Source organism: Lodderomyces beijingensis (assembly GCF_963989305.1).
Source record: "Lodderomyces beijingensis strain CBS 14171 genome assembly, chromosome: 6".
In the NCBI taxonomy this organism is placed as follows: Eukaryota; Fungi; Ascomycota; class Pichiomycetes; order Serinales; family Debaryomycetaceae; genus Lodderomyces; species Lodderomyces beijingensis.
The window spans coordinates 1,239,019-1,266,922 of NC_089975.1; the positions used below are offsets into that span (position 1 = coordinate 1,239,019).

Consider the following 27,904-nt stretch of genomic DNA (forward strand, 5'->3'; position numbering starts at 1 on the left):
CCCAGAAAAAGCACCCAAACTAATATCCACCACTCCCCTTCCTCCAAACCTCCATCTAGAAGGTACCCATTCCACGCTTTGACACCCACATTCAAACCCCAGCCTACTCACCTTTTGAAGCTATTTCGCGAGGCATTCAACCTGTGGAGCTGCAGCTTGTTATAGGCCCCGCTTTTTCCTGCAGAGAGCCTCCGTTTCAGAGAAGTAGATGGCACAAGATACACCTGCAGAAACCCCTAGATAGATTAAGCAATAACCTCCAAAAAAACCCAAAAAAGGCCCCATAATCGTGCTGGTTCTTTTAGCCCACATAATATAACAATTCTCCATTATGGCATTCTTCGAAGCTCTCAGAGACAAGGCGATAAGCACCTTCAATCAAGTTGTTTTGGACAAGAAAGTTGGCGCAGAGAGTTTGTCCAGGGAGCAATTGTTCTGCCAAAGATTCAACATACCCGATGAACAACGGGTTCTTCTGAAAGCTGCCGTCACCATTGCCTACTCTTCGGCATATACGAACCAAGGCCAGGGACAGGGCAAGTCGCAACACTCAAAGCAAAACGGTTATGCCAACCCCGCCAAGAGAACAATATTCAACGAGAGCCGGTACCTGGGAAACTTGTACTTGACCCAGCAGTTTCTTCTCTTTGAAGATGGCGAGGATTTCCGCGACTGCTCATTCACACTACATTTGTCCACGGTGAAGAAAGTCGAGCGAGAACCGTCGGTGTACGAGAACCGGTTAATCTTGCTAATAACCACCACGAGCAAACTAATGATTCGCTTTGCCTTTGAAGCGAGCCTTCGCTCGGATACGGAACGGTTTGCCCAGAGCTTGTCCACGGTGTTGAAAAAAAACCAGCCCCAGATCAAGAAACTCGATGCCTTTGTCCAAACGTGCTACTCGGAGTACTTGTTGGCCAAGAACAACATCTCGAATTTAAACGTCGAGCACGTGCCGCGCGGAGGCTTGGGCTTGGTTTTCAAATTCCCGGGAAACCCCAAGGAGTCACGAGACAAGACCAAGCTCAAACTATGGTTTGACCTATTTATGGAAGATGGGCGCAACTTGTCGCTAATAAAGACCCAGATGTTCTACAAATTAATCAGGGTCGGCTTGCCCAATCGTTTGCGGGGCGAGATATGGGAATTGTGCAGTGGGTCCATCTATCTAAGATTGCAGAATGAAGGCGAATACCAGCGATTGCTCGAGGATAACAAGGACAAGGGGTCGTTTGCAATCGAGGAGATTGAAAAGGACTTGAACCGATCGCTACCAGAATACGCGGCATACCAATCGGAAGAAGGTATCGGGCGTTTGAGACGGGTGTTGACTGCATACTCGTGGAAGAACCCCGAGTTGGGATACTGCCAAGCCATGAACATCGTGGTTGCCGCGTTATTGATTTACATGTCTGAAGAGCAAGCATTTTGGTCCCTCAACGTGTTGTGCGACAGGGCCGTGCCCGGTTACTACTCGAAAACCATGTACGGCACTTTGTTGGACCAAAGGGCATTTGAGTCGTTGGTGCAAGCAACCATGCCGTTGCTTTGGGAACACATTACGAAAAACGACATCCAGGTTTCCGTGGTCACCTTGCCCTGGTTCTTGTCGCTTTACTTGTCGTCAATGCCCCTCGTTTTCGCGTTCCGGATATTGGACATATTCTTCATGCAGGGCCCAAAGACGTTGTTCCAAGTGGCTCTCGCGATTTTCAAAATCAACGGCGAGGAGCTTTTGCAAACAGAAGACGACGGCTCCTTCATATCCCTCATCAAGAACTACTTCAACACGTTGGACTCATCGGCACACCCAACGTCTCCGCAATTGAAATATCGAAACATCATCAAATTTCAAGAGTTGCTCCTGATCGCGTTCAAGGAGTTTTCAATGGTGGATGAAGATATGATCAATGTGCACCGCGGCAAGCACCGCGAGTCGATTTACCAAAACATCTCTACCTTTGTGAAGCGCACCGAGATTAGGAACTTGCCCAAGACACCCAACATTTCCCTGAATGGCTTGAATATTCTATACGACAGATTCTACTCGCTCGTGGAACAATCCAACATCACCAAGGGCTCTGGTTCAAGCACCATCGATTACAAATCGTTCCACAAGTTTATGTCTGAGATTTGCGAGTGGGTTGCGCCGCTCGAAGAACATGCAAATGCAGCAGGTAGTCCGTTTTTGAATCGACTTTTCCGGTGCTGGGACTCGGGAAAGCACAACACGTTATCTTTCCCCGACTTGGTCGTTGGCTTGAACGGATTGGTGGATCCAGACTTGATGAGCTCAATGTCCAGTTTTTTCGCCCTTTACGATGACGATCATCTGGGCAAGATTCACAACAATCGCATTTTAGAGGTCTCCGAAGACCTCTTGTACATCACCGACCCGTGGAAACAAGGACTATTGCTCGATCGCATATCCAAGGTTGAACTCCAGAAGCAAGTGCTTGCGGAGCAGCAGAAGTTACCCGAGGAGGAGAGGGCCCAGGAAACAGTCACTGTAGACGAGGCTACACAAGAAGAAGTCACGGGGAAACAGATTGAGAGATATTTGCACGCCGCCAGCACTTTCATCAAGCGCGCGTTTGAATACGCCCAGCCCGATGAAGACGAGCCCCTCATTGCAGAGTTACAAATCAGCCCCAAATTCAGACACAATGCCGCGTTGGACCCCACCCACCCGGTGTATTTGAACGTGCCCACGTTCCGAATGGTGATCCTCGCCGATGAAACATACGAGCTATTGTTCAGCACCACGCTCCGCGACTCGATCCACTTGGAGAAAGCCGTGGACACGGACTTGAACCCGATCCGCAACTTGCGCGACATGTTTGATGGCTTGCTCACCGACGGAATGAAGGTTGCCTCGAAAGTGCGTCTGAGAATGGACTCGCGCGCTTCTCAAGTTAGCAACAGCGGACAGGCGGCAAGCATAGCCTCGAGCGCGTCGTCGGCAAAATCGGGCAAGACCATCCACGAAGCAGAGGAAGAGGAGCGCGATGACGACTTTGGCACTATTTCCATCGACGAAAAGGATAAGGACTTGATCTTGGCTACAGAGACCAGTTCCTTGAGTGACCCCGTCAGTAGAAAAAACAACAACAACAACAACAACAACAACAACAACAACCTCAAACGCACAATTGACACAACTAACCATCAAGTCAATGATGAAAAGCAAAAGGAAAACGACCCAAATCTCAACTTGATAGACTTTTGAACCAAAAAAAAAAACGAAAAAAAAAATTATGCAAGAATAAATTAAACTATATATATATATGTTTTAATCTTCTAAAAATATATCGGAGTGCTGCTAATCATCATCTATAGATTACATTTAAAATTTTTTTTTTCCTTTTCTTTTCTTTGCAAATTAATCACTTCAGGCCGAAAAGCTTTCTCAATTTGCCAAACTTCTTCTTTTCCTTTGGATGCGTGTGGGAAATACTCTTGATCTCCCCCATGGGCTGCGACGCAGGGGCCAGCGTCGGTGGTCGACTGGAGATGTGCGTGGGTGCCGATACGGATGGCTGGTTGTACACCGAAGTGCCAACGGAGGAGCCCGACAAGTTGGGCAAGTCGTCGTCCGAGTCGTTGAACCTTGACCTGAAGTTTCTGCCTAATCCAAGCTTGGGTAAATCATCATCTGAGTCCTGCAATCTTGATCTGAATCCCCCGCCGCTGGAAGGAGCGCCAACTTGACTTTGCCCCTGGTGGTTGTTATGGTGATGGTAGTGGTGGTTCGTCGCATCCGAGTTTGCAAATAGTGGTTTTGATACATTATTTGGGATCGCCGTTGGAGGAGCAGGGGAACGCAACGTCGTGCGATGTGGTACCTGATTGGCTCCTCCTGCTCCCAAAGCCTGTTCACCTGCCAAACCAGCTGCACCAGCTGGGCCGGCCGCACCGTTTCCGTTTCCGTTTCCGTTCCCGTTCTCACTTCTATAAAACGATGATTGCTTCTTCAACGGCGCAAAGTTCGAGTAGGGGCGCGCTTGAGCTTTAGCGTACAACTCCTGGGCCTTGATCTTTGAAGGGGACACGTAGTTTGGCTGAAGCGCAGGGTGGGGCTTCATAGGCTGCACGTGGGCGCTATGACGCATTATTCTCCCGCTCATGCCAGCCTCGCGGTTTTCATATCTATGCTGACCCTGCTGTTGAGGTTGAGCACCGCTACTGCGCAATGTTTGTTGTGAAAGTCTCTTTTGCTGAGGTCTCAGTAATGCAGAATTGTTGTTGGAGTATTGAGGATAGGCTCCGCCTTCCACGCCACCCAAGTTGGTGTAATCGTCGCGGTAACCACTATTGAGTACTCTCGTTTGGTTAGTTGGACTTCTATTGTTAAAAACTTGAGAGCTTGAGTTTGATAGATTGGATGACTTGGAGTTCAATCTGGTGTTTTCAGCCGTGGTTAGTGAAAGATACGCTTGCTGGGCCGCATTGCTTTTAGCAGCCTGGTGTTGTTGTTGTTGCTGTTGTTGCTTTGAAGGGGTGGTTGGTTGCGGTAGTTGGGAGAAAGACGATGTGGACTTCATGGCTGACTTCATGGCCGGTTTGAGTGGCTTTGCCAATGCCGATTTTGAGCTCAGGTCACTTGGATGCGATACAATCACGGGTCTCGAAGGCGGCTCAAATGATTCAGGTTCAGGTTCAGGTTCAGGTTCAGGTTCAGTTTCAGATTCAGGTTCAGGTTTGGATACGGATATGGAGACAGGGACTGTAATAACACTATCTCCAGCTTTGATTTCTTCGTCCAGCTCTCGTCTTGGCTCTGCATCTCTTGCACTGGAAAGGGAAGAGTCGGCGGTTCCCGGAACCGAGTGTTCTCGGTGCACCTGGTTCGAATGAGAGCTTAATCCACCAACTGCATCCTCGCTGAGCTCAGCCTCTAAAAACTCATCTTCTTCCAAGTCCTTAGTACTCTCTAAAGTTTTTAACTGCGGCTTTTGAATCGTCTCGGGTTCATCCAAGTTTGAGTGCAACGATATCATGACTTGTATCTCCTCCTTCCAATCCTCGCCCTTGCCAACCTTGGGCACATTTGCTTCAGCACCAACACCGGTGCCATTCTCGGTCGATTGCAAGTGCACGGGTTCAAGGACCTCGTATTCTGATGTGTCTGACTCGACTGCAGTCGGATCCTCATCCTTTGTCTCACTAGGTGCCGCTACTTCAATGCGGTTATGCTTGGCTATGTCCTGTAGAGCCTCTGCTCTATCGTGCGAGTTGTTTTTTGCATTGTTTGTTGATGATCTAGCCTTATCAGGAATATGTAGCTCTGCTCCATTTTCTAGACTCTTTAATGCTTGCTCATTTTCGTGTCTCAACTTGCTTAATCGCTCGTACTCGAGCTTTTTGAGTTCCAACTCCTTAGCCAACTCTTTTTCTCTCTTTATTTGTGCTTCCAAGGCCTTCAATTTCACCTCCTGAGCATCGTGGTCCGATTGCTTACCGAGAGACTCTTCCAACTTTACATTCTCGCTCAAGTCGGGGATGGCTCTCGAAGCGGTGGCTTGTTGTTTCGGCTTTGGCTTCACGTTCGCCTGCGGAGTTGCAGTCGAGGCCCGTTTTGCGATGCTTGTCATTGAGCCTGACCGTGAAGGGGGTTTAGTGGAGGAGGATAACCGGAGAGAGCTCGTTCTGTATGGATTCATTCTCATGGAATTGGATCTGGCCATTTCTTTCTGAATGGTTGTCTCTGGAACCTCAATCACCTTGATACCGGTTGAGCTCGGTATGTATTTCTTCACCATTCTAACGGGCTGCGCCGACAACGACGACGGAGAAGAAGAAGAAGAAGTGGCACGGCCTGCTTTGGTATTTCGCGATTCGCCCACAGTAGGAAGCTTTAGATCCCGCATGTTGGCCTTGTTGTCAAGGTAGACCCGAGTCGACTCTTCAGTGATCTCGTCCAAGAACGAGTCATTCAACGTGTCGTCCACGTCGTAAACCACGGGGTTGTACGACGAGCCCTCGAGTGTGCTGCGGTCGGTGGCGTTCGACCCATTTGAGTATCTTCTGCTTGACAAGTTGGCGGCAGCAGGAGTAGTATACGACTGGTCCATATTGGCTCTGCTACCACGTTTCAAGAGACTTCCATTTCTCGAATTCGACAGTGGCGTGGCTATGTTTGCACCACCACCACCACCCAGTCGAGGAGAACGAGCTGGCACGCCTCGAGCAGCATTTTGCTGCTTCAACGTGTTCCCAATGGTTAAAGCCGCCGCCAACGCTCCTGAATTGGGCTGGTGGTTATTGGTGGAACTATGGCCAACTCCGGTGTAGGCCGTGCTGTGCTGACTCCTCTGTTTCCTGGTGAACATCTGCAATTGAGTGAGTTTCAAAAAACACCTTCAAAAAAAGAAAAAGCAGATCTAGTGTCTCGAGCTTGGTAAAATAAAACCTTGACCACCAAAAATTCAAGTAAAAAAGCAAAAAATGAACAAAAAAAAAAAAGGAACAGATGCTGAAGAATCGAGCTTTATAAAAATATCTATCAAATGTCTAGCCAAAACCAGGATATGTGGATTGAACTGGGAAACGGCTCTCCTTCCGTAGGCTGCTGCTCTTATTGTCCTATTGTCTTTGGTTGTATCCCTCCTTCTCTCGAAAGAATTGGATGGTGAAATTTCCGAGATATTGGTTGCTTTCTGTCGCAAGAGACACGACCCCGTCTTTTGGCATGTCCTACCACCAATACTACGACTATCAGCAGCAATAACAAAACCTACTTCAAGACCAACAATAGTGTCATATGACACTGCTAGGTCGACTCAATCGACTATAGGAGCACCCACGTCGGCAAGTGGTGTGCAATTGTTTATCTTGTTTTTTTTATTTTTCTCCTTTTTGAAGGACATGAAACACGTGAAACAAACAAATACATATAGATATATATCTATGGCCCGCTTTCTTATTCTCAAAACGCACGGCGTCTGGCGCCTGCTTTCAAACTGTTGAGACCAAGTAGATTCGAGACCCAGATTCCGGCTTGTTGGCCGTTTTTGACCACCGTATTCAACACCGGCCGTATCGAGATCAAGAATCCCGTCAAAAACAAACCTTGCAAAAACGGCATGAGGATCACGTCTTTGAGTATAGCATACACCACAATTCCCGGCGTAATCGGGCTCAATGGCTGGGGAACAACACTACTCAACTCTTGCCCTTCCTTTTTATCCATGTCCTGATTTAACCGATCCAACTCTGCGTCGGTTAGACCTTGCACTTTACCGTGCGGGTAGCTATAGCTGAGTGGCAGCAGATGGCCGTTCGACTGGTGACCGGCGTAGCTGTTGAGTTGCCGCCAGAACGTTTGCTCAAATCTGAGATCGGGGAGATTGATCGATGGCATTCTGTGAGGGGGACAAGAAGTGAAGAACGAAAGGAAAAAAAAAATAGTGGTTGTAAGTCAACTGCTTGCTTCCGATTAGCTGCTATTCCTTGAACAAACGGACAAAGGCAACAGTGTTGGGATAGGAATCTGTTCCCTCTTGCAACGGCTTGAATCCCGTCCTGCTTTCTCTCCCTCCTTCCTTTCCCTTGTCCTCTCCATTTGATATCAAGTCACGTGACATCACGTGACTTTTTTGAGTCACGTGACTAATGTGTCGTGTCGCATTTTTTCATGTCGAGAGAATACGGCTACTATTTGTTTGGGACATCGACCATCATCATTTGCCAACAGCACCACGAACACCATCACCATCTCTCTTTCCCAATAGCAAGGCATAAACGTCGCCAATAGAACACGGAAAGGAACACGGGACACGTGATACAGGACGCAGGATGGCAGAGCAACCTTCCGTCGTTATTCGTGAGATCGAAAAGGACCGCGTCGATTTCGTTTTGCACAATGTCGACTTGGCGATGGCAAACTCGTTAAGGAGAACCATGTTGGCAGAAGTGCCGACGTTGGCGATAGATCTTGTGGAGATTGACGTTAACACGTCTGTCTTGGCAGACGAGTTTCTTTCGCACCGGCTAGGACTCATTGCGCTAGATAGTCTGGGAGTTGAGGATTTGGCCTATTCAAGAGATTGTGCTTGTGATAATTACTGCGTCAGGTGCTCGGTGACGCTCGAACTAACGGCAAAGTGCGACTCGGAACCAACTATGACGGTTTACGCGTCGGACTTGTACAAGATCAACGATAGCCAAGCTTTGGGGAAACCGGTAATCAGAGATCCGCAGGGGAAAGGTCCCATAATCTGCAAATTGAGGAGGCACCAGGAGTTGAGATTGACGTGCATAGCGAAGAAGGGGATCGCCAAGGAGCATGCCAAGTGGTCTCCGTGTGCCGCAGTGGGCTTTGAATACGACCCTTGGAACAAGTTGAAGCACACAGACTACTGGTATGAAGTCGATGCCAACGAAGAATGGCCCAAGTCGAAAAACTGCCTGGCGGAAGAACCCCCTGACCCAGAAGCCAGGTTCAACTACAATGCGGTCCCTTCGAGATTCTACTTTGACGTGGAGACGGTGGGCAACTTGACGCCGAAAGATGTGGTCTTGGAAGCAATCGACACATTGCAAAAGAAATTGGCAGGTATATCGATCGAGCTCAACAAGGACGCAGTCGAGAGAAGTAATGCGCAATCGGGCGGCTTTACAACCTACAAGGCAACAGATTATGGTGGACAAACTCCTGGAGCTGACATGGGCTACGGAAACAATGCCTATGGAGGTGCTGATACTTACGGAGCCGATAACTACGAAGGAACGGCTTGGAACTAGAGGACGCCAAAAAATTTGTAGAATATATACATGTATTATAAAAAAAAAACCCAAAAAAAAAAGTCGAAAAACTTAGCTAGCTAGTTTGCTTTTTGTTCCATTTTATCAAGTCATCAAACTTGACGAGTGTGCCACCAAATATGTCCAACGCGCTTCCAAACGTCAAGTCAACACGGCCATGGCTTAGCTGCTTGACGAGATCCAAGTCGGAAACGGCCTTGGCTCCGCCTGCGTAGACTATCTTGTTCTCGAACCCGGGCGGACACCAAGCACCCAAGTTCCCCACCAATTCTTGGTCAATGCCCTGGCACAACCCCTCTACATCGGCAGCATGAATCAAAATCTCATCGCAGTATTCGCTCACTTTGAGCAAAAACTCTTTGCTCAACTTTTCCGCCGTGATGGTCTGCCACTTGTTCATGGCGACAAACCACGACTTGGTGCCGCTGCTGCTGCCATCTGCTCCGAGAACGGTACGGCAGCTCAAGTCCACCACCAAGTGCAGCCTGCCTACTTTTTGACTCAATTGCGATAACCTCGCGAAATCCAACTCCATCTTCTTTGTAGTTTCGTTCTCCTTGAATAGCCAGCTCGTTAATATGACATGCGACGCACCGGCATCGAGCCAGTTTTGCGCGTTGCTCATATTGATCCCCCCGCCAACTTGAAACCCCGCGGGCCATGTTCTGCATGCCAATTGCGCCGCTTCGTCGTTAGCGGGGTTCAGGCCGAGTTTGATGACGTGGCATCCTTCCACGTTATGATCGCGATAGAGCTGGGCGTAGAATGAGGACGGTTTCGTCAGCACGAAATTTTCACGAGTCGATGATGACGATACCGAGTGTGCTGGTGCTTCTGCTGTAGTTGGTGTGTCAGCCTGGTTGTCGTCTTCTTTTAACGTTCCCCCTACTATCTGCTTCACTTGTCCTGAGTGGATGTCTATGCATCCTCTGAATTTCGTCATTGGGTTATCACGGCAAGAATTGTGTGGAGGTGTATAGTTGTGTAGATGTCTCATTTGTGTGGATTCATTTTTTCTTTTTGAGACTGGGTGCAAATTTCATTGAAATCTTCACCACCGACGAAACCAAGCAAACACATAGATACATACATGGGGAAGGACTCGACTTATCTTGACGCGTTGGAGATTCAAAGACGCAACTTTGAAGCCCAGTTTGGAACCGTTGAGGAACTAGGGTATGAAGACAAGTTAGACTCGAAACACACGAAGAAAAGTACTTCTCGGGCATCGCGAGATGAGGATCAATCAGGCACGGAGGACTCAGACGAGGATGACTTTGCCGGATTCGATACGGACGCAAGCGCAGATCTGGACTCAGGCTCAGACTCAGACTCAGAGGAAGAACCAGTACAGCTTGTTCCCAAAGTAGTGAAACTCAACTCCAACACCCCGCCACCTCCACCAGCCCCATCATCAAAGCAAGAACGCAAACTCCTCAAATCAGGCAAGGCGGCAACGCTATCGGAGCTAGAATCAGCACGCCAGCGCTCGCTCACCCAAACCTCACGCAGATCAACCAAGCCATCCGACACCGTGGAGGACTCGGAAAACCTCGAAAATGACCTCAAGTTGCAACGACTCCTCAAGGAATCGCACATTCTCGCATCCGCCAACGAAGTCAACCCAACATTCAGCGGCGCAGACCTCACTTTACAAACGATGGACTACGATGATCCAACGGGCAAATCAAGAAAACGCATCCTTCTGTCGCGGATCCAGGAACTCACTCACACAAACAGAAGACACGAGAAGAAACTAGAGAAGATGCCTATGAATATGCGCAAGGGAATGATAGCTAAGCGCGACGCCAGGATCGCCGCGTATGAAAAAGAGGCAAAGGACGCCGGGATTGTGTTGTCCAAGTTGAAGAAGGGCGAAGTGCGCGATTTGAATAAGGGCAAACGCGTCACTTCCCAGCTGGACCGATTGGGGAATGGGTTGAAGAGCGACAAGGTGACAAAGATGAGGCAGAGGGGATTGAAGATCAACGGGGTTGGTAAGTCGACGAGGAACGGGTTGGTTATTTCGCAGAGTGATATCGACCGGATTAATAACCAAGGCAAGAGGTTTAACAATAAGAAGAAGCGCAGGTGATCACTATAATGACAAGAATCTATTTATACAGCTTAGTTAACTCTAATTACACCAAAAGCCTTTTTTTTTTCTCTATTATTTGATCAAAATCCGATAATTTCCAAATTATCATTCTCTTCGTTGCTCTCAATGGTCAATCCATGTTCATTGGCCAAATGAAGCACACAGATGAAACAGAAACTCGTCGAAAGCTCTTGAAACTGCTCGGGCCTGTACATTGCCTTGATTCCCTTGACCACTTGGCTGAACTTGATTCGCCTCACAACAGAGTTTTGTTTGTCCTCGTCTTTGCCATCGGCATCGTCTTTGCTCTCGGCATCGGCATCAACCTCGGCTGCCTTTTCATCTTGGATCGCTTTCCAAAGATTATTCTTGAGGAGCTTGATGTCAACTCTTTTGGCAACACGCGAGAATGTCAAGTAGTCCGGTTTGCGCCTGGTGGCCAAGTTTTGTATAAGCGGTGGTTGAGCCTCTTGGGCTGAAAAATGGTCGTCATTGATTGCGTTGAGTGGACGAGACTGCTCGTTTCCATTTTCCAATGCATCATTGAAATCAACTGCATTATATTCGTTGTCTATGTCCTCATAGTCGGCTTGGTGCAACGAAGTCTCTAGTCTGGTTTCCAATCCCGTCTCGTTCTGCAACTGCAAATCACGCTCACGGTACTGCTCAGCGAAAAAAGTCGAATCGGTCAACCGTTCTCCAGGTTCAGATGGGTTATTTTTTTCACTCCTGGCAGGATACACAGATATCCGCACATGTGGCTTTTGTATCAAACTTATTAGCCTCAATGAGTTGAACTGTATATCGTTGGGCAAGCAGTTTTTCTCCTTCAATTCTTGCAAAATGTTCTTGTCGGTTGTATCAAAGGCATTGGCCGTCTTTAGATTGATAAAGTTCTTTTCTCGGTGCGGCTTGAACAAGACATCTTCGTCCTCATTTTCCAACTCAAAGAAATCGATTGTCGATACTTGTTTTTTCTTCTTGCCAGGTTCGGTCTTTTTCGGCTTCGCTTTTTCCATTTGGTCTATGTTGTTGGCTTTCTTGAATGCTGAAAGCTTCCAGTCCTCAGGACCAGTCCAGTTGAGCTTCATTTTCTCGTCAAAGTAGTTCATCAACTCTTCATCCAAGATCGCCACGGGGGTCTTGTGTTCGTTTTCCGAGCTGTTGTGATCATCAAAGAGCTTCTGTATGACAACGTCGCCAACTTGAGCAAGTGGCTCATTGTGAGCATCTCCGCCATCGGCGTTATCTAGGTTCATGTCAAAATCATTGTCATTGTCATTGTCGTTGTCGTTGTCGTTGTCGTTGTCGTTGTCGTTGTCATTGTAGTTGCCATTGTCGTGATCGTCTGTCATGGCAGGTACGGTTTCAGTGTATATTTCCGGTTCGGTTGCCATCTTGTTGTTGAAATCATTGAGAATACTTTTGGCCTTGTTCACGTCTTCAAGAGCCGAATGAAACTCGTGAATGGAAGGACATACGCTTTTTGATTCGAAATTATCGCCTTCATCACCGCCATCACTATCAGCACCGATTTCCAAGTCAACAAACTTCAGCAAGCTCTCAAGGCACAGATCATCGTTGTCAATGTCAACGTCGTCACCACCCTGGTCATCCATAGGTTGCGACAAGGACAAGATCCCCTCATCGAGTTCACCTCTTTTAGTTTGGCTGGAAGTAGCGTCGAACACGACTCTTCCATTCGAGTCAATGCCCAATGTATTTAGTAGCAAGCTCCTGGCTCCTCCTTCATCAAATTCAGCCAAGGCCTTTTTAAACAACACGTCGATAGCCAACTCTTCATCTAGATTTTTTATCCGGATGCTATCAAACTCGACAAGAGTAGACTGGACAACTTTATTCGTTTTCCGTTTCTTTCTAGACCCGTCTTCCACATCTCCCGGCTGGTTATCGCCATTTTCAGCGCTGTTTCCCTCTCCATCTCCATCTTCACCACCACCATCATCATCATCATCATCGTAGTTGGCGTTGTCATTGTCGTTGTCAACGCCGCTGCCGTCGCCACTGTTACCGTGGAGGTGGTCGCCGCGGTTTCGATTGCCACCTTCTCTTTGAGTCATTGTCTTCGACGCCAAACCGCTCAATAGCTGCCCCGTTTCGGTTGCAGCGGAATCTATTCTGCTCGAGTAGATCTTCACACACCCGTCCAACGTCGCCGATGCTTTTTGGAAATTGATGTTATCGCCATCTTTGATCACGTTCAAGTCGTGGAAATAATCAATCAAGGCAAACTGCCACGAGTTTTTGCTGGTGATTTTGTTGTCGGTGGCCATTTTGATCCACTCTTCGAAATTGGAAAGGATTTGGTGCTTGTTTTCGTTGAACCCGATGCTGGGGTCTTCGAACGACTCATTGGGATCGCCGTGTTCATTAGCCGCCAAAGATCTGCTGACATGCCGCGAGGACTGCAGCAATATTCGGCTCAGAATCACCCTTCTGCCATGCCCACCCGACGCGTTGCCAAGGGAAATATTGGAATTAGGCGGAGACTGATGATGAAGATGATTTGTGGCTGGCGCATTGGCTCCGTCCGGATGCGACGGCAGTCGCGGCGTACGGTGATGATTGGCCGTCGGGGTATACCGACTCGACTTGGAAGGTTCATTGAAGTTCACATTGTGGTTGTTGTTTAGTGGATCCAATCTCTTTTTACCATTATTCCTGATGGATCTCTTCTTAGGTAGTACCTGCGTCGACATTGAACCAGCTGATATCTTCTCCAACGGCGACTCTGTCCTGTCTAACAAGCCAAACTGTATAAATGCTGTTGTTGTAGATGTGCAACGTGAATATGTTGTGGTTGTATAATCCCTTCCTTCTAGATACCTGCGGAAAAGGCACCCTGGACCGATTCCTCTCTTTTGTTGATAGTGTCGTTTCTGGAGGCCAGTGTCGTGGAAAATATTTGCGACACTGGCAAGCGCCATACTTTTTTGTTCCATAGGCAGGCTTTTTGAAAAGCTGGTACCGGTTCAAAACACGCTCTTTTATTCATTCTGCTAAGCTGAGGAAGACCTTTTGTTATAGCCAGAAAGTGTATGCATGTATCTCCATTGACAGGCACTAGTGGAAGCTCCGAAGTTTGCAGCTTTTCGAGAAGATAAATTACGCTATGGCACCCATTCTTAAGCGGCTTTGAGCGGTTTTTTTTTGCAACTGGTTAAAGACAAGGAAGTATTCAATGCAATCTTACAGCTCTTTTTTGTTTGGCACAGTCGTTATCTCCTAAATGATAACGATATCAAATGTGATGTAGAGCTTTTAGTTTGTGGAAGAATACATTTTTGTCGCAAGAGGATGGCCGCACGTTCGAGACACCGGGATGGCCAAAACCAGTCGTATTGCCTCTCGTGTGTCAACATCACGAGCGCCGTGTTTTTGCTTGCGTTCAGCAACAACCTGTCTCCGGCTCTTTTTCTTCTCTTGGCTATCTTTCTTGATTCTCTGGAGTTGAAATCGATATGAAGAGAGCATGTACAGAAAGTCACAGGCGACCTTGATCTTGGACATGATGTAAAATTAGCTTGTTAAACTAGCTTTTGGAACTCTGAAAAAAAAAAAAAGTTGTTTTGCCATAAAGGAGAAGGTGTGCTTAAAGTCTCCAACTTGGCAGAGCCGCCACCTGGTGTATCCTCTTGTGAATGGTCAAGAAGACAACAGAGACGAAGAGGAACGAGTTTTGCGAGTTGGTCAGTTGGAGGGGTGCCAGACGTGCAAGATGACACAAACGCAAATTCTGAAACAACAGACAAGTTTGATCTTTTTGCATTTTTCAAAAATCTGAAACACCAACTTGAAACTTTAGAGGAACGTTAGACTTTTCCTGACAATGACTGAAAGAAATGAAGAATGAAAAAGAGAGAGAGAGAGAGAGGGAGGGAGAGATTGCAAGGATGACGATATTAGCTTCATTTGAAAAGATTAAGTCTTTACAGTCCATCTTTACTCAAAGCCATCTACTTGTACCGAAAAGCAAACGCCGACCAAGTCCGCCCTTGTCCATATCCCTGTTCCTGTCCCTGTCCCATCACCCACACGCCACAGCCCCTTGGTTGTGAAAGTTTGCTTAATATCACTAATTTTTTTTTTTTTGGGGCCATACTGGAACTTAAATTGATCAAAAGAGAAGATACCCCTCTCCCCCTTTTCATCGTTTTATCGTTTTATCGTTGTGTTTTTTACTTTATCGAAAGCTTTTTCGACAGCTGCAGCTCATCAACTTAAAGCTTAAAGAAAGGTTTTTTCTTTTAGAAACCCAAATATGAATATGGGCAGGGATTGGGATTTCAAAACCCCAGGATCGAAATCCAGCAGTAGAAGTGTGTCTTCGAGATCATTATCGAGCAACCTTGCATCTCCAACTTCACCAGATCCAATGCAATTGACATCGACAGGATTTACAACTCCTCCTACAAACTCGACAGATCTGGCACATCCAAACTCCGCAAAAAAGAGCTGGCTCCATATATTAAAGACAGCAACGAGCTTGAACAGCAAAATGAGCAACTCAAAGGTGGATAAGCCGATTCAGAGGGAACCGTCAAGTCCTTACACCGGGGTGCTGGCAAGCGGACTAAAAACTCCCCCGGACCAAGGGGTTGAAAAGTTGTCAACCACGGCATCTCCGCGTTCAGCTCACTCTGTTCTTCTCAGAAAAGCAAATTACTGGGCTGAGCAGACCAACAACCCAGTAACGCAACCTCAAGATGCACAACGGGGGTTCATCAAGTCCGGAATGGTCAAGTCCCATACCATAGATGGATTGAATAATTCGTTTGCGAGTATATTGAACAACAACGCGCCCCAGGTACGCAACAAGAAAACCAAGCACGATTTGGCGCCGCTTGAGATACGAGACGCCTCAATCCCGTCATTGCCCACGCCCACAAAGCTTCGAAATGTATGTTTTATTTGCGCTGAATTGTTGCTGTCGGTGTTGCAGAGTGAGCGTATTCTTACCCTATGCTGTGGAGACGCTGTGCATTTCGAGTGCTTCAAAACCGTCTTCCACAAGGAAATTTTCGATCTTGAGCAAACCAGGCCCCTAAAGTCGGCGGAGAAAACAGTGTTTTCGCAAAACTGCCATGGCGCCAGCTGCGGCGGCCAAAACAAAGTCGAAGTCTTGACCAAGAAGCTTCACCCTTTCCTGCGAAGGCATGACCCCTCGCTTACTCCAAAGAGGGCGGCTCCAGCTCAACCGGCGTTGAAACAGCCAGAACGGGTTGAGCGGGTGGTGGAACAAGTCCAAAGGGGCCACCCTTCTTCTTCTTTTTCCTGTCCATCTTTGAGTTCCTTCACGGGTCCAGGTGGTCAGGATAGCAAGAGACTCCTGCATACTTTGCAGAGCTCTCAAAGCATCAACTTTCGAGCGTTGAGGACAACCTTGAACGACCCGCTCTCGCAGCACGTCATCCCGCGTGGAAGGAGAGGAAGCGGAAGCATGGAACCACAACGAACACGAACCCCGTCGCCAATCGGCACCATTTCAACCACGTTCTCTGAATCATTCAACGTCAACGACGGGTTGGTGGACAATCTCGATGCTGAAAGCATCGTCGACAAATTGATTGAGTTTATGTTGCATCAATGTCCCCAATTCAAGTTATCCAAAATGTCCCAGCTAGGCAAACTTCGAGCAGCAGACCAACTTCAAGCAGCCGTGGGCGAAGACAGCGTGCTGTTTTCCACAAAGTACACCTACTTGTTTGAAAAGAGTATGGTCCTTTGGAATCCGTCCTCAGCGCCAGTTTTTGTCGATATGAGCAACGCAGAAACTTCGACGCGGGGCCAAGTCTTGCACGTTGTTGCCAAGTCTCACAACGGGCCCAACCACTACGTTGCACTTCGATCGGATATTGGATCAGTGACGGAGAAATGGATCGTTATGCTAATGGACCAGAACTCAGAGCTCCCCAATAATAAAATCACAAGCACAATCCGCTTGATGCCAGATGCAACTCTCGCCGCTGGGGCTACCTCCACGGCCGCGCTTCAACAAAGAGTCGCCGTAACGGACATGAACATGATCTTGGAGGAACTGCCCCAGGACACGAGCATGCAGGAGTCGATAGATGTGTTTCTGAAGATGGAGAGTCTAGACACTTTTAGAGAGGACGCGGTGGACGCTGAAGCAGAAGAAGGGGAAGGAGAAGCGGAAGATTTCGAGTTTGAATTGAAAATCAACCGAGGGACTAAACTTGAAGGCGAGAATGATGATGATGATGACGACGATGACGATGATGATGATGAATTGACTGATTCTGACGTTGATTCCGATAACGAGTTGATTCAGTCAGCTTTGGGCAAGAAGTTCCAAGCGATTGACGTGAAAGAGTTGCAGGACTTGATTCACAAAGTTACTGATGCATTATCGTGATATTGGCGACTAGATCCACCATGAGTTCCACACGTGTATTACCACCGATTGATGACACCAACTTTTTTTTTACTTTACTTGCGTATCTATTTATCAAATGAAATCTATTGATTAGAAGTGAAGATTGCTTGTGAAAGGAGCCGATCGAAGCGGAATGGGATGCAATGGTAATGGCACTCTGTCCCTCTTTCTCTTTCTCTCTCTTTCTTTATAATACCACCCACTGTGGCTGGCATCTGTTGCGTTTTCCCTCAGGCCACGCATTCTCTGTATAGCCGGGCAAAACCAATGACAAGCAACCCGTAATAGACCACTTTAGTCCACAAATGGTTCGATTCAATGGCAAAAGAAGGAAATCCAAAGAAATTGCACCCCAGATGCACGATGATAGCACTCCACAAATTGCAACTCTTTAGATAAATCGAGTTGGCCAAGTACCCAAACAACGACGTGTAAGCAAACTGGAATCCCGTTGTCGCCAAAATCAGCAAGATCGGCACCCCGGCGACATGCATCCGCCATCCATGATGAAGATGAGCAAACGCAAACAAAAACGGCGTGAATGGCAAAAACGCAGGGCACTCTCGGCGGACAACTAGCAAAATCAACCCCCGGTAAAGCAACTCCTCCGTGATTGGAGCAAAGAGATAGTCGCGGACAAATTGCGAGTGGTCGCCACACGGATCATCGCCTTCTAGCCACTGGAAAATCGCCGAGGAGAAAACGATGCAAATGAACGAGACTGCATTCCACAAGTTCCACGCGTCAACTGCAAAGTCAAAAGTGTCGGTGAAACCGGGGATCAACCCAATCAGCCGCACATTTCCTGGGAATGTGCCCTTGACGCAGAATGGGGTCACTAGGAGGAGAACGAGACAGAGCGACCCGACGCGTTTGAATCTGTGGGTGATCACCTTGGGGTCGTTTCGGTCTTTGTGGGTTATCTCTGCGGGCTGCAAGGCGTAGATTGCTAGGACGTAGGATGCCGCGATTGCTAGCACTAGAAGCTCGTAGATCATGTGAACATCGTGATATGAAGAGGTTCCCCGTTGTTCCAAGAGGGTGGAGGGGTGGCTGGTGTCTGAAATAGATGGTGGTGGCATGTCTCATTTATTTGTTTCACGACACGGCGGCACGTGCGACACTTCAAACCTTGGGCTATAATGGGGGGGGGGGGGGGAATGTACAATTATGTAGATTTATGTAAGTCAGCCCCATTCAAAACTCTGGTCAATAAGAAAATCGTTGACATGCTTCATTATCAAAGGGTTGTCCATGTACGTAACAGTTGCATTCTGTTGCTAAATCCAAAAGTGCATTCCGCTTCCCTTCCTTCCAACAGAAAATTATGCTCACTTATGTCGACTCGAATCAGGGAGTTTGGGGCTCTCTGGCTCGCGGGAAGTCCACTAATCTCCTGCCACAGTATAGTAACAACTCTATCGTCAAAGACCTTGCCTTGCACACCTCATGCGAGCTGGTGCATCGTTTAGTACTGCTTCGAGCTTGATCGGAGATCTAGAGATTCAATATTATCTTGAGTATCGGGCACGTGATACCCTTTATGAGAGTGTGGGGGGCGTCAATATTCTACCCCTCAACTATTGAACAGTCAGTCTATATGGTGTGAGATTCAAAAGCGATGGGACAAACGACTAGTTTACAAGTGCATGGCAAAATGCCACAAGTTACTTGAAGAAGCCTTTTTCTAGGTAATGTTAATGCTGTTTTGCACCCACTGAATTTGAGACTGCTTGTTATTTTTGAAAGTGGTTGCAGCCAACAGACTGGCGATTTTCTCCGTCGTTTCGTACCGGGTGGACAAGCGCCACCCCCACCCCCTTAGCCGCTGTGGTCTAAACAGAGATTGGTTCAGAGTTGAATGACTTGTGCTATGCTGCTCCATTTAGTGAAACACGTCGTATTCCAAGTGAATTGCAAAGTGACGAGAAGACGAAGGCAGTAGCCGACCGTAAGTGATCCCCAGATTTTTTTTTTTTCCTCAGTAGTCATTTGTCTCCCAGGTTCAATCAACCCATACAGAAACAACAAATTCCACCCAGATCTTCACCGATCTGAGCTTAGATCTGAACCAGTGTCAATGCCTTTTGACGGTAGTATCGGAAAGGGTTGTCGCAGCCGAGATTGACGCACTTGTCTTGAATTGCGGGCCCCCGCCGCCATATGCAGAGGCTACTAGTGCAATAAATGATGTGTGATGACCCTCCCGTGGCGTGTGGTTCAAAGGACCATTTCGTCTCGTCTTTCCTGCTGGTCGTAAATACGGCCTTTGTATTATCGCTTCATCTCATACTTTCACATATCCCCGATCCATCGGCTCATCCTCCCCCCCGGCCCCCATCCCCCAGGTTTTTCCTTTCAATTTCAAGAGCAACCTCTGCCTCCCCCCCGGAAGCATGGCAGCTTCTTCAACACACATTCCAGATGTACATTGTCTTAAACTCGTAAGCCCCAAAAGGGAGCTTTTCACTCCGAAGCTCTCGCTGGTAGATTTGGTGTAAAGGGGGTAGGAAGGGACGGGGCACACTGTTGGTTGCTATTTGATAGCTGTTTCAGGAGTAGTAGCAGCAGTAGTAGTAGCAGCAGAGCCAATGGCCAATGCCAATGAAAAATATGGTTGTTGTTGCACTTCTAGTTACATTCTATTATTTTCAATTGCTGTAAGAGCTGAATGTATTTATCTGTATATATATCTATGGACACATCTACAAATCTGAGAGTCGATAACCAACCCCAATAGCCCACCAGTTCTAGTCTAGTCATACACTTTGTTGTACAGTTGTCCATATATCTTCACAGGTTCCAGCATCACATCATTCTTCTCCTCTGGGGTTGTTTCTCTTTAGTTTTCTTCTTTTTGAAAAATAAGAACCCCCCCAATACATCCATTTGGAGAGGAGACGAGGTTTGCAATGGTTGAGCCTAGACTAATCCTATTTCGGTTGTCAAACCTAGGCGAGCCAGTCAATAACGAAAACATCAGCAACGGTGTGTTGACTCTTCCCGCCGATGACTACCCGGAAGGCTTCAAGAAAGGCGATGCCTTGTTTGAGTTGGAGTTCCGCTTGAATGCCGCCAGTCAGGTTTCAAGAAAAGGAACTTTTTACACCAATGTGCCCAAAAGCTACAACGATGACTTTGACAGACACAAGCACTATGACTATCCCATCGAGTCGTCTTTCCACGAGGACATTTCAATCAAGATCCCCATTTTCAAAGCTGGAGCGTACAACTACTACTTTACATACGAGGACGAAAGTGGCGAAAATAAAAGCACCGATAAGTTTTACTTTGACGTGCCTCCACACTTGGAGCTCGACGGCAAGTTTGTTCCGTTCAACGACATCAATGTTGAAACGGTGGTTTCGAAGTGGATGGGCCCTTACGAGAGGTGGAACACTATACTCGCAAATGTCAAGGCCAAAGGCTACAACATGGTGCATTTCACTCCGTTGCAGGAGCGAGGAGAGTCCAACTCGCCATACTCAATCTACAATCAGTTGAAATGGGACCCCGAAATTTTCAAGAAGCAAGACGAGGCCAGTAAAGAGATCCACAACGTGTTGAGTGAAAACTCGTTGTTGAGCATCACAGATGTCGTGTGGAACCACACGGCAAACAACTCGCAATGGTTGAGAGAAGCTCCAAACTCAGGTTACAATCAAGACACGGCACCACATCTCATTGCTGCAATTGAATTGGATGGCAAGTTGTTGCACTTTAGTGACCACTTGGAAGAGCTCCATTTGCCAACGGATATCAAGAACGAGTCGGACCTCAGTCAGATCCTCGCTGGAATCAATACCCATGTGCTTGACGTACTCAAATTGTGGCAGTTTTACGTTTTCGATAAAGCGAAAACGGTTGATGCATTGATTGCCACCTTCAAGGAGAGCAAAGGCGATATCCAAAAGGCTGAAATCCCAGATAGCGTCGACAAGAATGACTTGAACCAGATTTCAAAATTCACTTTGGACTATGCCTATGGAAAGAGCCCCGTCTTGGGTCGTCGATTCGAGAATGCCTTGGACTCGGCCAAGTTCTTGAGTGTCTTATTTGGCGCCTTCAACGGCGACGCTATAGACGAAAACGTGATCAAATTTAAAGCAGAGGAAATCATCGACGCCATAAATGCTCCATTATACGGCAGCTACGATGACGACATTAAGACCATCAAGCAGCAGTTGGCCGATAGGATCAGATTCTTGAGAATGGCCGATAATGGACCAAAGTTGGGCAAAGTCACCAAAAAGGCTCCCTTGACCGAGCCCTACTTTACGAGATTCACCGACACCAAGGGCAAAAAGCAGGCACTTGCAAACAATGGTTGGATCTGGGCCGGTAACCCATTGGTTGATTTCGCTTCAAATGCGTCCAAGGCATATTTGAGAAGAGAGGTGATTGTTTGGGGCGACTGTGTCAAGTTGCGTTATGGTGAAAAGTATGAAGATTCGCCCGAGCTTTGGGACAGAATGATAAAGTACACCAAGGAGCTGGCCGAGGTGTTTAACGGCTTCAGAATTGACAATTGCCATAGTACACCCTTGCATGTCGCCGAAAGACTTTTGGACGAGGCCAGAAAGGTGAATTCAAATCTTTACGTTGTTGCCGAGTTGTTTTCAGGGTCCGAGGAGATGGACAAGGTCTTTGTTGAAAGATTGAGCATCAACTCGTTGATTAGAGAAGCCATGCAGGCGTGGAGCGTGGGGGAGCTCTCGAGCTTGGTTCATAAACATGGTGGACGTCCAATTGGATCCTTGACTTGGTTGCCATTGAGCGAGTTTTCGTATCCAGCGGAGAAAGAACCCGAGCTTGCCAAATCGCTCGACGGCTACACCGAGTTGGAAATCCCCAAAGTGTTGACGAGCTCGAGACCGCACGCGATTTTCATGGATTGCACCCATGATAACGAGATGCCAGCTCAAAAGAGAACCGTTGAAGACACGTTGCCAAATGCTGCCTTGGTTTCCTTCTGCTCTTCGGCAATTGGTTCAGTTTACGGCTACGACGAGTGCTACCCGCACTTGCTCAACGTTGTTAGCGAAGACAGACTCTACAGTCTAAACGACGAGAATGGAATCGGCAAAGTCAAGGCTAAATTATACGCCATCAGACACGAGTTGGCTGAAGAAAGCGAGGATATTGCGCGTGATCACGAGATGTACATCCACCACGAGGGTCAATACATCACCATCCAAAGATACAACGCCAGAACAGGAAACGGGTGGTTCTTAATTGCAAGAACCAAATTTAGCGAGTTTGAGCCTGAGCAAATATTGACTCCCTCGGTGCTTGATGGCACAAAAGTCAAGCATGAATTCAGTTACACGTTGAAGAAAGTGGGCGACTACGAGAAGAATGACAAGTACCTCACCGGTATCCCGGTCAAAGTAGAAGATATTGAGCAGCCATCGGTGGAGTACAACAACGGCGACAGTGTCATCAAGGTAAACTCTTCATTTATTCCAGGGTCGATATCCGTGTTCTCGACCGAGATCCCCGGTGTCAACAAGGACCTAGACGATTATGTTCGACGCGGAGCAATGGAAGCATCGTTGGATCTCAACTTGTACGATTTGAACAATTTGCTTTACAGATGCTCACCCGAAGAGATGGACGCAAGTGCCGGCAAGGAAGACGTTTACGACATCCCCGGCTACGGGCGGTTGGTTTACGCGGGGCTCGAAGGATGGCAAAGCGCGTTGAAGGGAGTCATCTGGTCCAACGACCTTGGCAGTCCCATTTGTGATCATCTTCGCGCAGGACACTGGGCTTTGGATTACGTTGTCAACAGATTGGACAAGTACACCAAGAACTCCGAGGCTTTGAAGAAGTTTCAGACCTGGTTAAGAGAAAGATTTGAAGCGGTGAAGAAGGCGCCACACCCCTTGACGCCTCACTACTTTTGCTTGATTGTGGGCATTGCCTATGAAGCGGCCCGTTTCAGGGTGTTGAGGCACCTTAGTAAGCAGATTCAGCAATCGACCAACTTTGTGCAGAGCTTGGCCATGACCAGTGTGCAGATGGTGGGGTACATGAACAATACCTCGTTGTTGCCTGACAAGTCCGTTCCCTGTCTTGCTGCTGGCTTGCCGCATTTTAGCAGCGATTACATGAGATGTTGGGGCAGAGACGTGTTCATCTCCTTTAGGGGTCTCTTGATTGTACTCGAGAGGTTCGATGACGCCAAGCTCCACATTCTTTCCTTTGCCAAAACCTTGAAGCACGGGTTGATTCCAAATCTCTTGGATGCGGGAAGGAATCCGAGGTACAATGCCAGAGATGCGGTTTGGTTTTTTTTGCAAGCCGTGCAAGAATACGTTGTAAATGTTCCCCATGGTATCGACATTTTGGATGAAAAAGTTAGTAGAAGATTCCCCTTGGATGACAGGTATATTTCGTTCGACGACCCGGAAGCGTTTAGCTACTCGTCCTCGATCAAAGATATCATTCTCGAGATTTTCCAAAGACACGCCAAAGGGATCAAGTATAGAGAAGCCAACGCTGGTCCAAACCTCGACATGCAGATGAAGCCGGAAGGATTCAATGTTCAAGTTGCAGTTGATTGGAACACCGGGTTTGTCCACGGAGGGCAGCAGCTCAATTGCGGCACTTGGATGGACAAGATGGGAGAAAGCGAACGAGCCCACAACAAAGGAATCCCCGGTACTCCGAGAGATGGAGCAGCGGTTGAGATTCAAGGGTTATTAAAGAGCGCCTTGAGATGGGTCAGCAAACTACACAAGGATGGCGAATTCAGTGCCCCCGGTGTTGAAAAGCCCAACGGCGAGACAATCACTTGGGCCGAGTGGGATAGCCTTGTGCAAGAAAACTTTGAAAAAAAGTTCTACGTTCCAGAAGATGCTCAGGAAGACCACTTGTACGACATTGATGGATCTTTAGTCAATAGGAGAGGTATTTACAAGGACTTGTACAAATCGGGCAAGCCCTACGAGGACTACCAATTGCGTGCCAATTTCCCCATCGCCATGTGCGTTGCACCCGAGCTATTCGACCCCCACCATGGCCTCGTTGCCATCAACAACGCCGACCGGATCATCCGTGGTCCCGTTGGTATTCGAACCTTGGACCCACTGGACTACAACTACCGTCCCTACTACAACAACTCTATAGACAACGACGACTTTGCCACGTCAAAGGGAAGAAACTACCACCAAGGGCCGGAATGGGTCTGGTGCTTTGGCTATTTCTTGCGTGCATTCTTGCTTTTCAATTTCACCGAGGCCGAAGGAGGACAGGAGCCCTCGCTTGAGCTCTTTACCGCGTTGAACAACAGGATCCAGGGCCACATCAAGTGGATCAGAGAAAGTGCGTGGGCTGGTTTGACCGAGTTGACAAACAAGGACGGCCAGTTTTGTGGTGACTCGAGTCCAAGTCAAGCCTGGAGTACGTCCTGTTTGTTGGATTTGTACTATGACTTGTGGAATGATCAACGCTATCACAAGTAAAAAAAAAAAAAGAAAAAAGACAAAAACAATACGTTAGAGAGAATGTGACTTATAAAGATATATATGCTAACATGGATATATAGATTATAGACATTTAAAATAGATATAAACTAGATAACTAAATTGTGAACCTGTTTTGTAGGTGTTGAAGCACATCAAGGCTCATAGAACGTGCCTGTGACGCACGGCATTGAAGGGCTTTTTTTTTCCATCAACAGACGTTACTAAATTTTATTCCCCCCAGCATAAGCAAGTGAGCTCTTTACCAATCCCACTCCCTTTCCCCCCGGCCATGACTTTTGCAACATTATGAGCCAAACAGTCCTACGAGCAACACCAACAACCACGCACTCGACTCAGCCCCAGTCTCAGACTCAATCTCAGTCGCAGGCTCAGTCGCAGTCGCGTTTGCAATCGCGGTCGACGCGATCTTCGCCGCAACGGAAACGCACCCACGATTTTTCAAGTCCGCTCGTGAAAAAGTCCAAGATCCTAGAAGACTTGCAAAAACGGGACTTGGACTTTATCAAGCCGTTGCCCGTGCCCACGTTGCCGCGCCATCGCCTGCCACCGCCGCCGCCGACGCTGAGTCATGACGCAGGTGGGAGTATCGATGACTCGTTTTCTAATAAGATTACGCGGTTGAGTTCTGTTTCTCCAGCTAAGACTACTCGAGCTCGGGGTCAGGGTCAGGTTTGGACTCAGGTTCGGGCTAATGCGGAGGCGAGCTCTGGTTCCAACGGGCAACAAACTGGAGTGCACGCGAGCCGCAGTTCCAGGACGCGACGAATGCTGCAACCGCCAAAAGTTTCAAATCAAAATGCGGTCGAAAATGAAGAGCAAGCTCAACGACAGGAGGAGGAGGAGGAGGTGCCCATCGAAGTCCAACTATTGCGGTTTTTCGCTGAGCGGAAAGTTTGGCGGAAAAGACAAGAGACACTGCGACGAGACGATATATTGGCGATGCGGAAAAAGCACGACCAGCAGATGGAGGAGCTATTGAAACGCCATGATACGATGCGGGAAACGGAGCGGGAGTGGGAGAATAAGGAGGTGAGGAAGATTGTCGCGAATTTGAAAAAACAAGGTACGCCGCGGCATAGTTCACGCGTGCAGCAGGAAAATGCGATGGAGATTGCAGCTGGGGATCTGCGACTGCCGCAAGCCACCGGACCAGTAAATAACTCCAATTCTTCAAGTGATGAGTCTAGTGATGAGTCGATTGCCGGTTCGGATGCTGAGTACCATGGCGACGATGACTTTGAGCCTCTTGATGATGATGATGATGATGACGGGAGAGCGAAAACGAAGCCCTCGCGCGGTGTGAGGACGCCAAATGTTGAGAGATCCAAGAAGAACAACATGCACCTGATAATGTCGCCGACAAAGAATGCAAATGGCTCTCGGGTTTACAACGGCACCAGTAGACTGCATGTTTCTAGTGCCGAAATCCTGGTGGATGCAAGCGAGCAGGAGCGGGCGCAAAACCAGGAAAAGAATCGCGCTAGATTGAAAGTGAAAAAGACGCTCTTTGCAGATTTGGATGGGATGAGCAGCAGTGATTCGGATAGTGACTCTTTGGTTAGTCAACAAGACCGACGCGACTCGTTGAACATGGGCAACGAGGGAAATGAGGTAAATGGGGGAAACGGTCCCCTGCGGGTTTCTGCTGAAGAAGATGATGATGATACGATTCGTGGCAATTCCGGAAGAGACAAAGTTGATGACGCGAGAGAGACGTTACAACGAGCCAATGTATCGGCTCAACAGGTATATTTGGATAAACTTGATGCTCCGGCTAATAGAATCGCGGGTTCATTCACGTCGACGCCAGCTAAACTATTGACACGGCCAACTGAACAAGTTTCACTACACAAGTCCCCGACAACTCCCGCATGGAATTCTTTCTTTGTAGTGAGTCCATCAAGCAAGAAAGAAGCAGAGTTGACATTTGATGATGATGATGACGATGATGATGCTGAGGAAGAAGAAGAACAAGGAGAACAAGATGATGAAAGCACGAGTTTTTTAAAACTGCTGCGAGCCAAACCTCCACCAGCCAACTTGGGAATCGAAGCAGCCAAGAACAGCCCATTATCTGTTCTCAGGTCCAGAGTCACCAAGTTGGACGCGATGCGCGCCAAGACGGGGTTTCCCGAGAGTAGCATTGTCGATCACACTTTGCAATTAAAGAGCAACACTGCGAGGAAAATAAAAAAGATCAAGAGGCTCTTCTCGCCAGCAGATATTACAATTGATAGCAGCAGTAGCAGTAGCAGTAGCAGTAGTAGTGCTGGGACCGGTGGTGATGGTAGCAGTAGAAACAGTATTAGCGTTAGCGACGATGACGATGACGATGACGATGACGATGACGATGACATCGGAGAGGGAAATATCGAGATGGATGAAATTCCAGGTGAACCGGACAATTGGAGTAGAAGAGACGCGCGCGTGAATGAATGAAACACGTATCTTATCGGTCGTACTTATTTGTATTGCTATTATCATAATCAACAATGATTATTTCGGTTACTGGTTGGATCCACAGCGTAGCCTCAAGAGATTCGACTCCTTTTTCTCTTTGGAACTGCTCCATCCCACTGTTGAATCGGGTCATACCAGGAGCAGTTATCCCTATTACGTGAAGCCAAGCTGAGAAAAATAAATCGTAAGCAAAGCCCCGGTCCAGAGAGGCCACTTCGAGAAACAACAATACACCTCAGGTTTATAAAGTCACAAGACACGTGAAATACCCCTATTCTTATCTCCCATTTTCGACTATCTAGTGCCCCATTATAGGCGCTGGCTGGTTATCAGCAGGGAAAAATATAAGCGGACCCCTTTCCGCCACTGGGGAAGAACAAGAGCAGATATGTAGAGCGTTAAAGCTGGATGAACCACAACGAGAACAAAGCGTGGAGTGGAAGTGGGACTCGAGTTGGGGTCACACCACCGTAGCCCAAATCCTTGTATTTTGGAAATTTTAAAGCCGAGAGGCGAACGTTGAAGCTAAAACCACTACCGAGGCCATCAGTTCCGAGTAGAGTCATGGATCATGCAGTTGGACTCGAGATTGAATGCAGAAAGACCACCCACAGCAAGAGGAACACACTATCGTCATATGTGTGTGTCTCTCTCTCTCCTTCTTGC

The 27,904-nt window shown here is 47.8% G+C and overlaps 11 protein-coding genes across 11 annotated transcripts; 6 read left to right on the top strand and 5 right to left on the bottom strand. All coding sequences in view use genetic code 12, as the record gives it.

Annotated features, from left to right (window-relative positions):
- Nucleotides 1-331: 331 nt before the first annotated feature.
- On the top strand, nt 332-3,232 carry LODBEIA_P52290 (uncharacterized protein; the record flags this gene model as incomplete). Its single annotated transcript, XM_066975538.1, has 1 exon — nt 332-3,232. One exon carries the CDS (start codon nt 332-334, stop codon nt 3,230-3,232), a length of 2,901 nt encoding a protein of 966 aa, XP_066832167.1.
- Nucleotides 3,233-3,389: 157 nt separating this feature from the next.
- LODBEIA_P52300 (uncharacterized protein) lies at nt 3,390-6,335 on the bottom strand (the record flags this gene model as incomplete). Its single annotated transcript, XM_066975540.1, has 1 exon — nt 3,390-6,335. The coding sequence occupies one exon, from the start codon at nt 6,333-6,335 to the stop codon at nt 3,390-3,392; it is 2,946 nt and encodes a 981-aa protein (XP_066832168.1).
- A 596-nt stretch (nt 6,336-6,931) lies between these two features.
- LODBEIA_P52310 (uncharacterized protein) lies at nt 6,932-7,366 on the bottom strand (the record flags this gene model as incomplete). The annotated part of the gene is made up of 1 exon (XM_066975541.1): nt 6,932-7,366. The coding sequence occupies one exon, from the start codon at nt 7,364-7,366 to the stop codon at nt 6,932-6,934; it is 435 nt and encodes a 144-aa protein (XP_066832169.1).
- A 434-nt stretch (nt 7,367-7,800) lies between these two features.
- LODBEIA_P52320 (uncharacterized protein) lies at nt 7,801-8,748 on the top strand (the record flags this gene model as incomplete). The annotated part of the gene is made up of 1 exon (XM_066975542.1): nt 7,801-8,748. One exon carries the CDS (start codon nt 7,801-7,803, stop codon nt 8,746-8,748), a length of 948 nt encoding a protein of 315 aa, XP_066832170.1.
- A 76-nt stretch (nt 8,749-8,824) lies between these two features.
- LODBEIA_P52330 (uncharacterized protein) lies at nt 8,825-9,766 on the bottom strand (the record flags this gene model as incomplete). Its single annotated transcript, XM_066975543.1, has 1 exon — nt 8,825-9,766. One exon carries the CDS (start codon nt 9,764-9,766, stop codon nt 8,825-8,827), a length of 942 nt encoding a protein of 313 aa, XP_066832171.1.
- Nucleotides 9,767-9,859: 93 nt separating this feature from the next.
- Nucleotides 9,860-10,864, top strand: LODBEIA_P52340 (uncharacterized protein; the record flags this gene model as incomplete). The annotated part of the gene is made up of 1 exon (XM_066975544.1): nt 9,860-10,864. One exon carries the CDS (start codon nt 9,860-9,862, stop codon nt 10,862-10,864), a length of 1,005 nt encoding a protein of 334 aa, XP_066832172.1.
- An 83-nt stretch (nt 10,865-10,947) lies between these two features.
- Nucleotides 10,948-13,587, bottom strand: LODBEIA_P52350 (uncharacterized protein; the record flags this gene model as incomplete). The annotated part of the gene is made up of 1 exon (XM_066975545.1): nt 10,948-13,587. One exon carries the CDS (start codon nt 13,585-13,587, stop codon nt 10,948-10,950), a length of 2,640 nt encoding a protein of 879 aa, XP_066832173.1.
- Nucleotides 13,588-15,623: 2,036 nt separating this feature from the next.
- LODBEIA_P52360 (uncharacterized protein) lies at nt 15,624-17,264 on the top strand (the record flags this gene model as incomplete). The annotated part of the gene is made up of 1 exon (XM_066975546.1): nt 15,624-17,264. The coding sequence occupies one exon, from the start codon at nt 15,624-15,626 to the stop codon at nt 17,262-17,264; it is 1,641 nt and encodes a 546-aa protein (XP_066832174.1).
- Nucleotides 17,265-17,515: 251 nt separating this feature from the next.
- Nucleotides 17,516-18,283, bottom strand: LODBEIA_P52370 (uncharacterized protein; the record flags this gene model as incomplete). The annotated part of the gene is made up of 1 exon (XM_066975547.1): nt 17,516-18,283. One exon carries the CDS (start codon nt 18,281-18,283, stop codon nt 17,516-17,518), a length of 768 nt encoding a protein of 255 aa, XP_066832175.1.
- A 1,914-nt stretch (nt 18,284-20,197) lies between these two features.
- On the top strand, nt 20,198-24,754 carry LODBEIA_P52380 (uncharacterized protein; the record flags this gene model as incomplete). Its single annotated transcript, XM_066975548.1, has 1 exon — nt 20,198-24,754. One exon carries the CDS (start codon nt 20,198-20,200, stop codon nt 24,752-24,754), a length of 4,557 nt encoding a protein of 1,518 aa, XP_066832176.1.
- A 309-nt stretch (nt 24,755-25,063) lies between these two features.
- LODBEIA_P52390 (uncharacterized protein) lies at nt 25,064-27,217 on the top strand (the record flags this gene model as incomplete). Its single annotated transcript, XM_066975549.1, has 1 exon — nt 25,064-27,217. The coding sequence occupies one exon, from the start codon at nt 25,064-25,066 to the stop codon at nt 27,215-27,217; it is 2,154 nt and encodes a 717-aa protein (XP_066832177.1).
- Nucleotides 27,218-27,904: the final 687 nt, after the last annotated feature.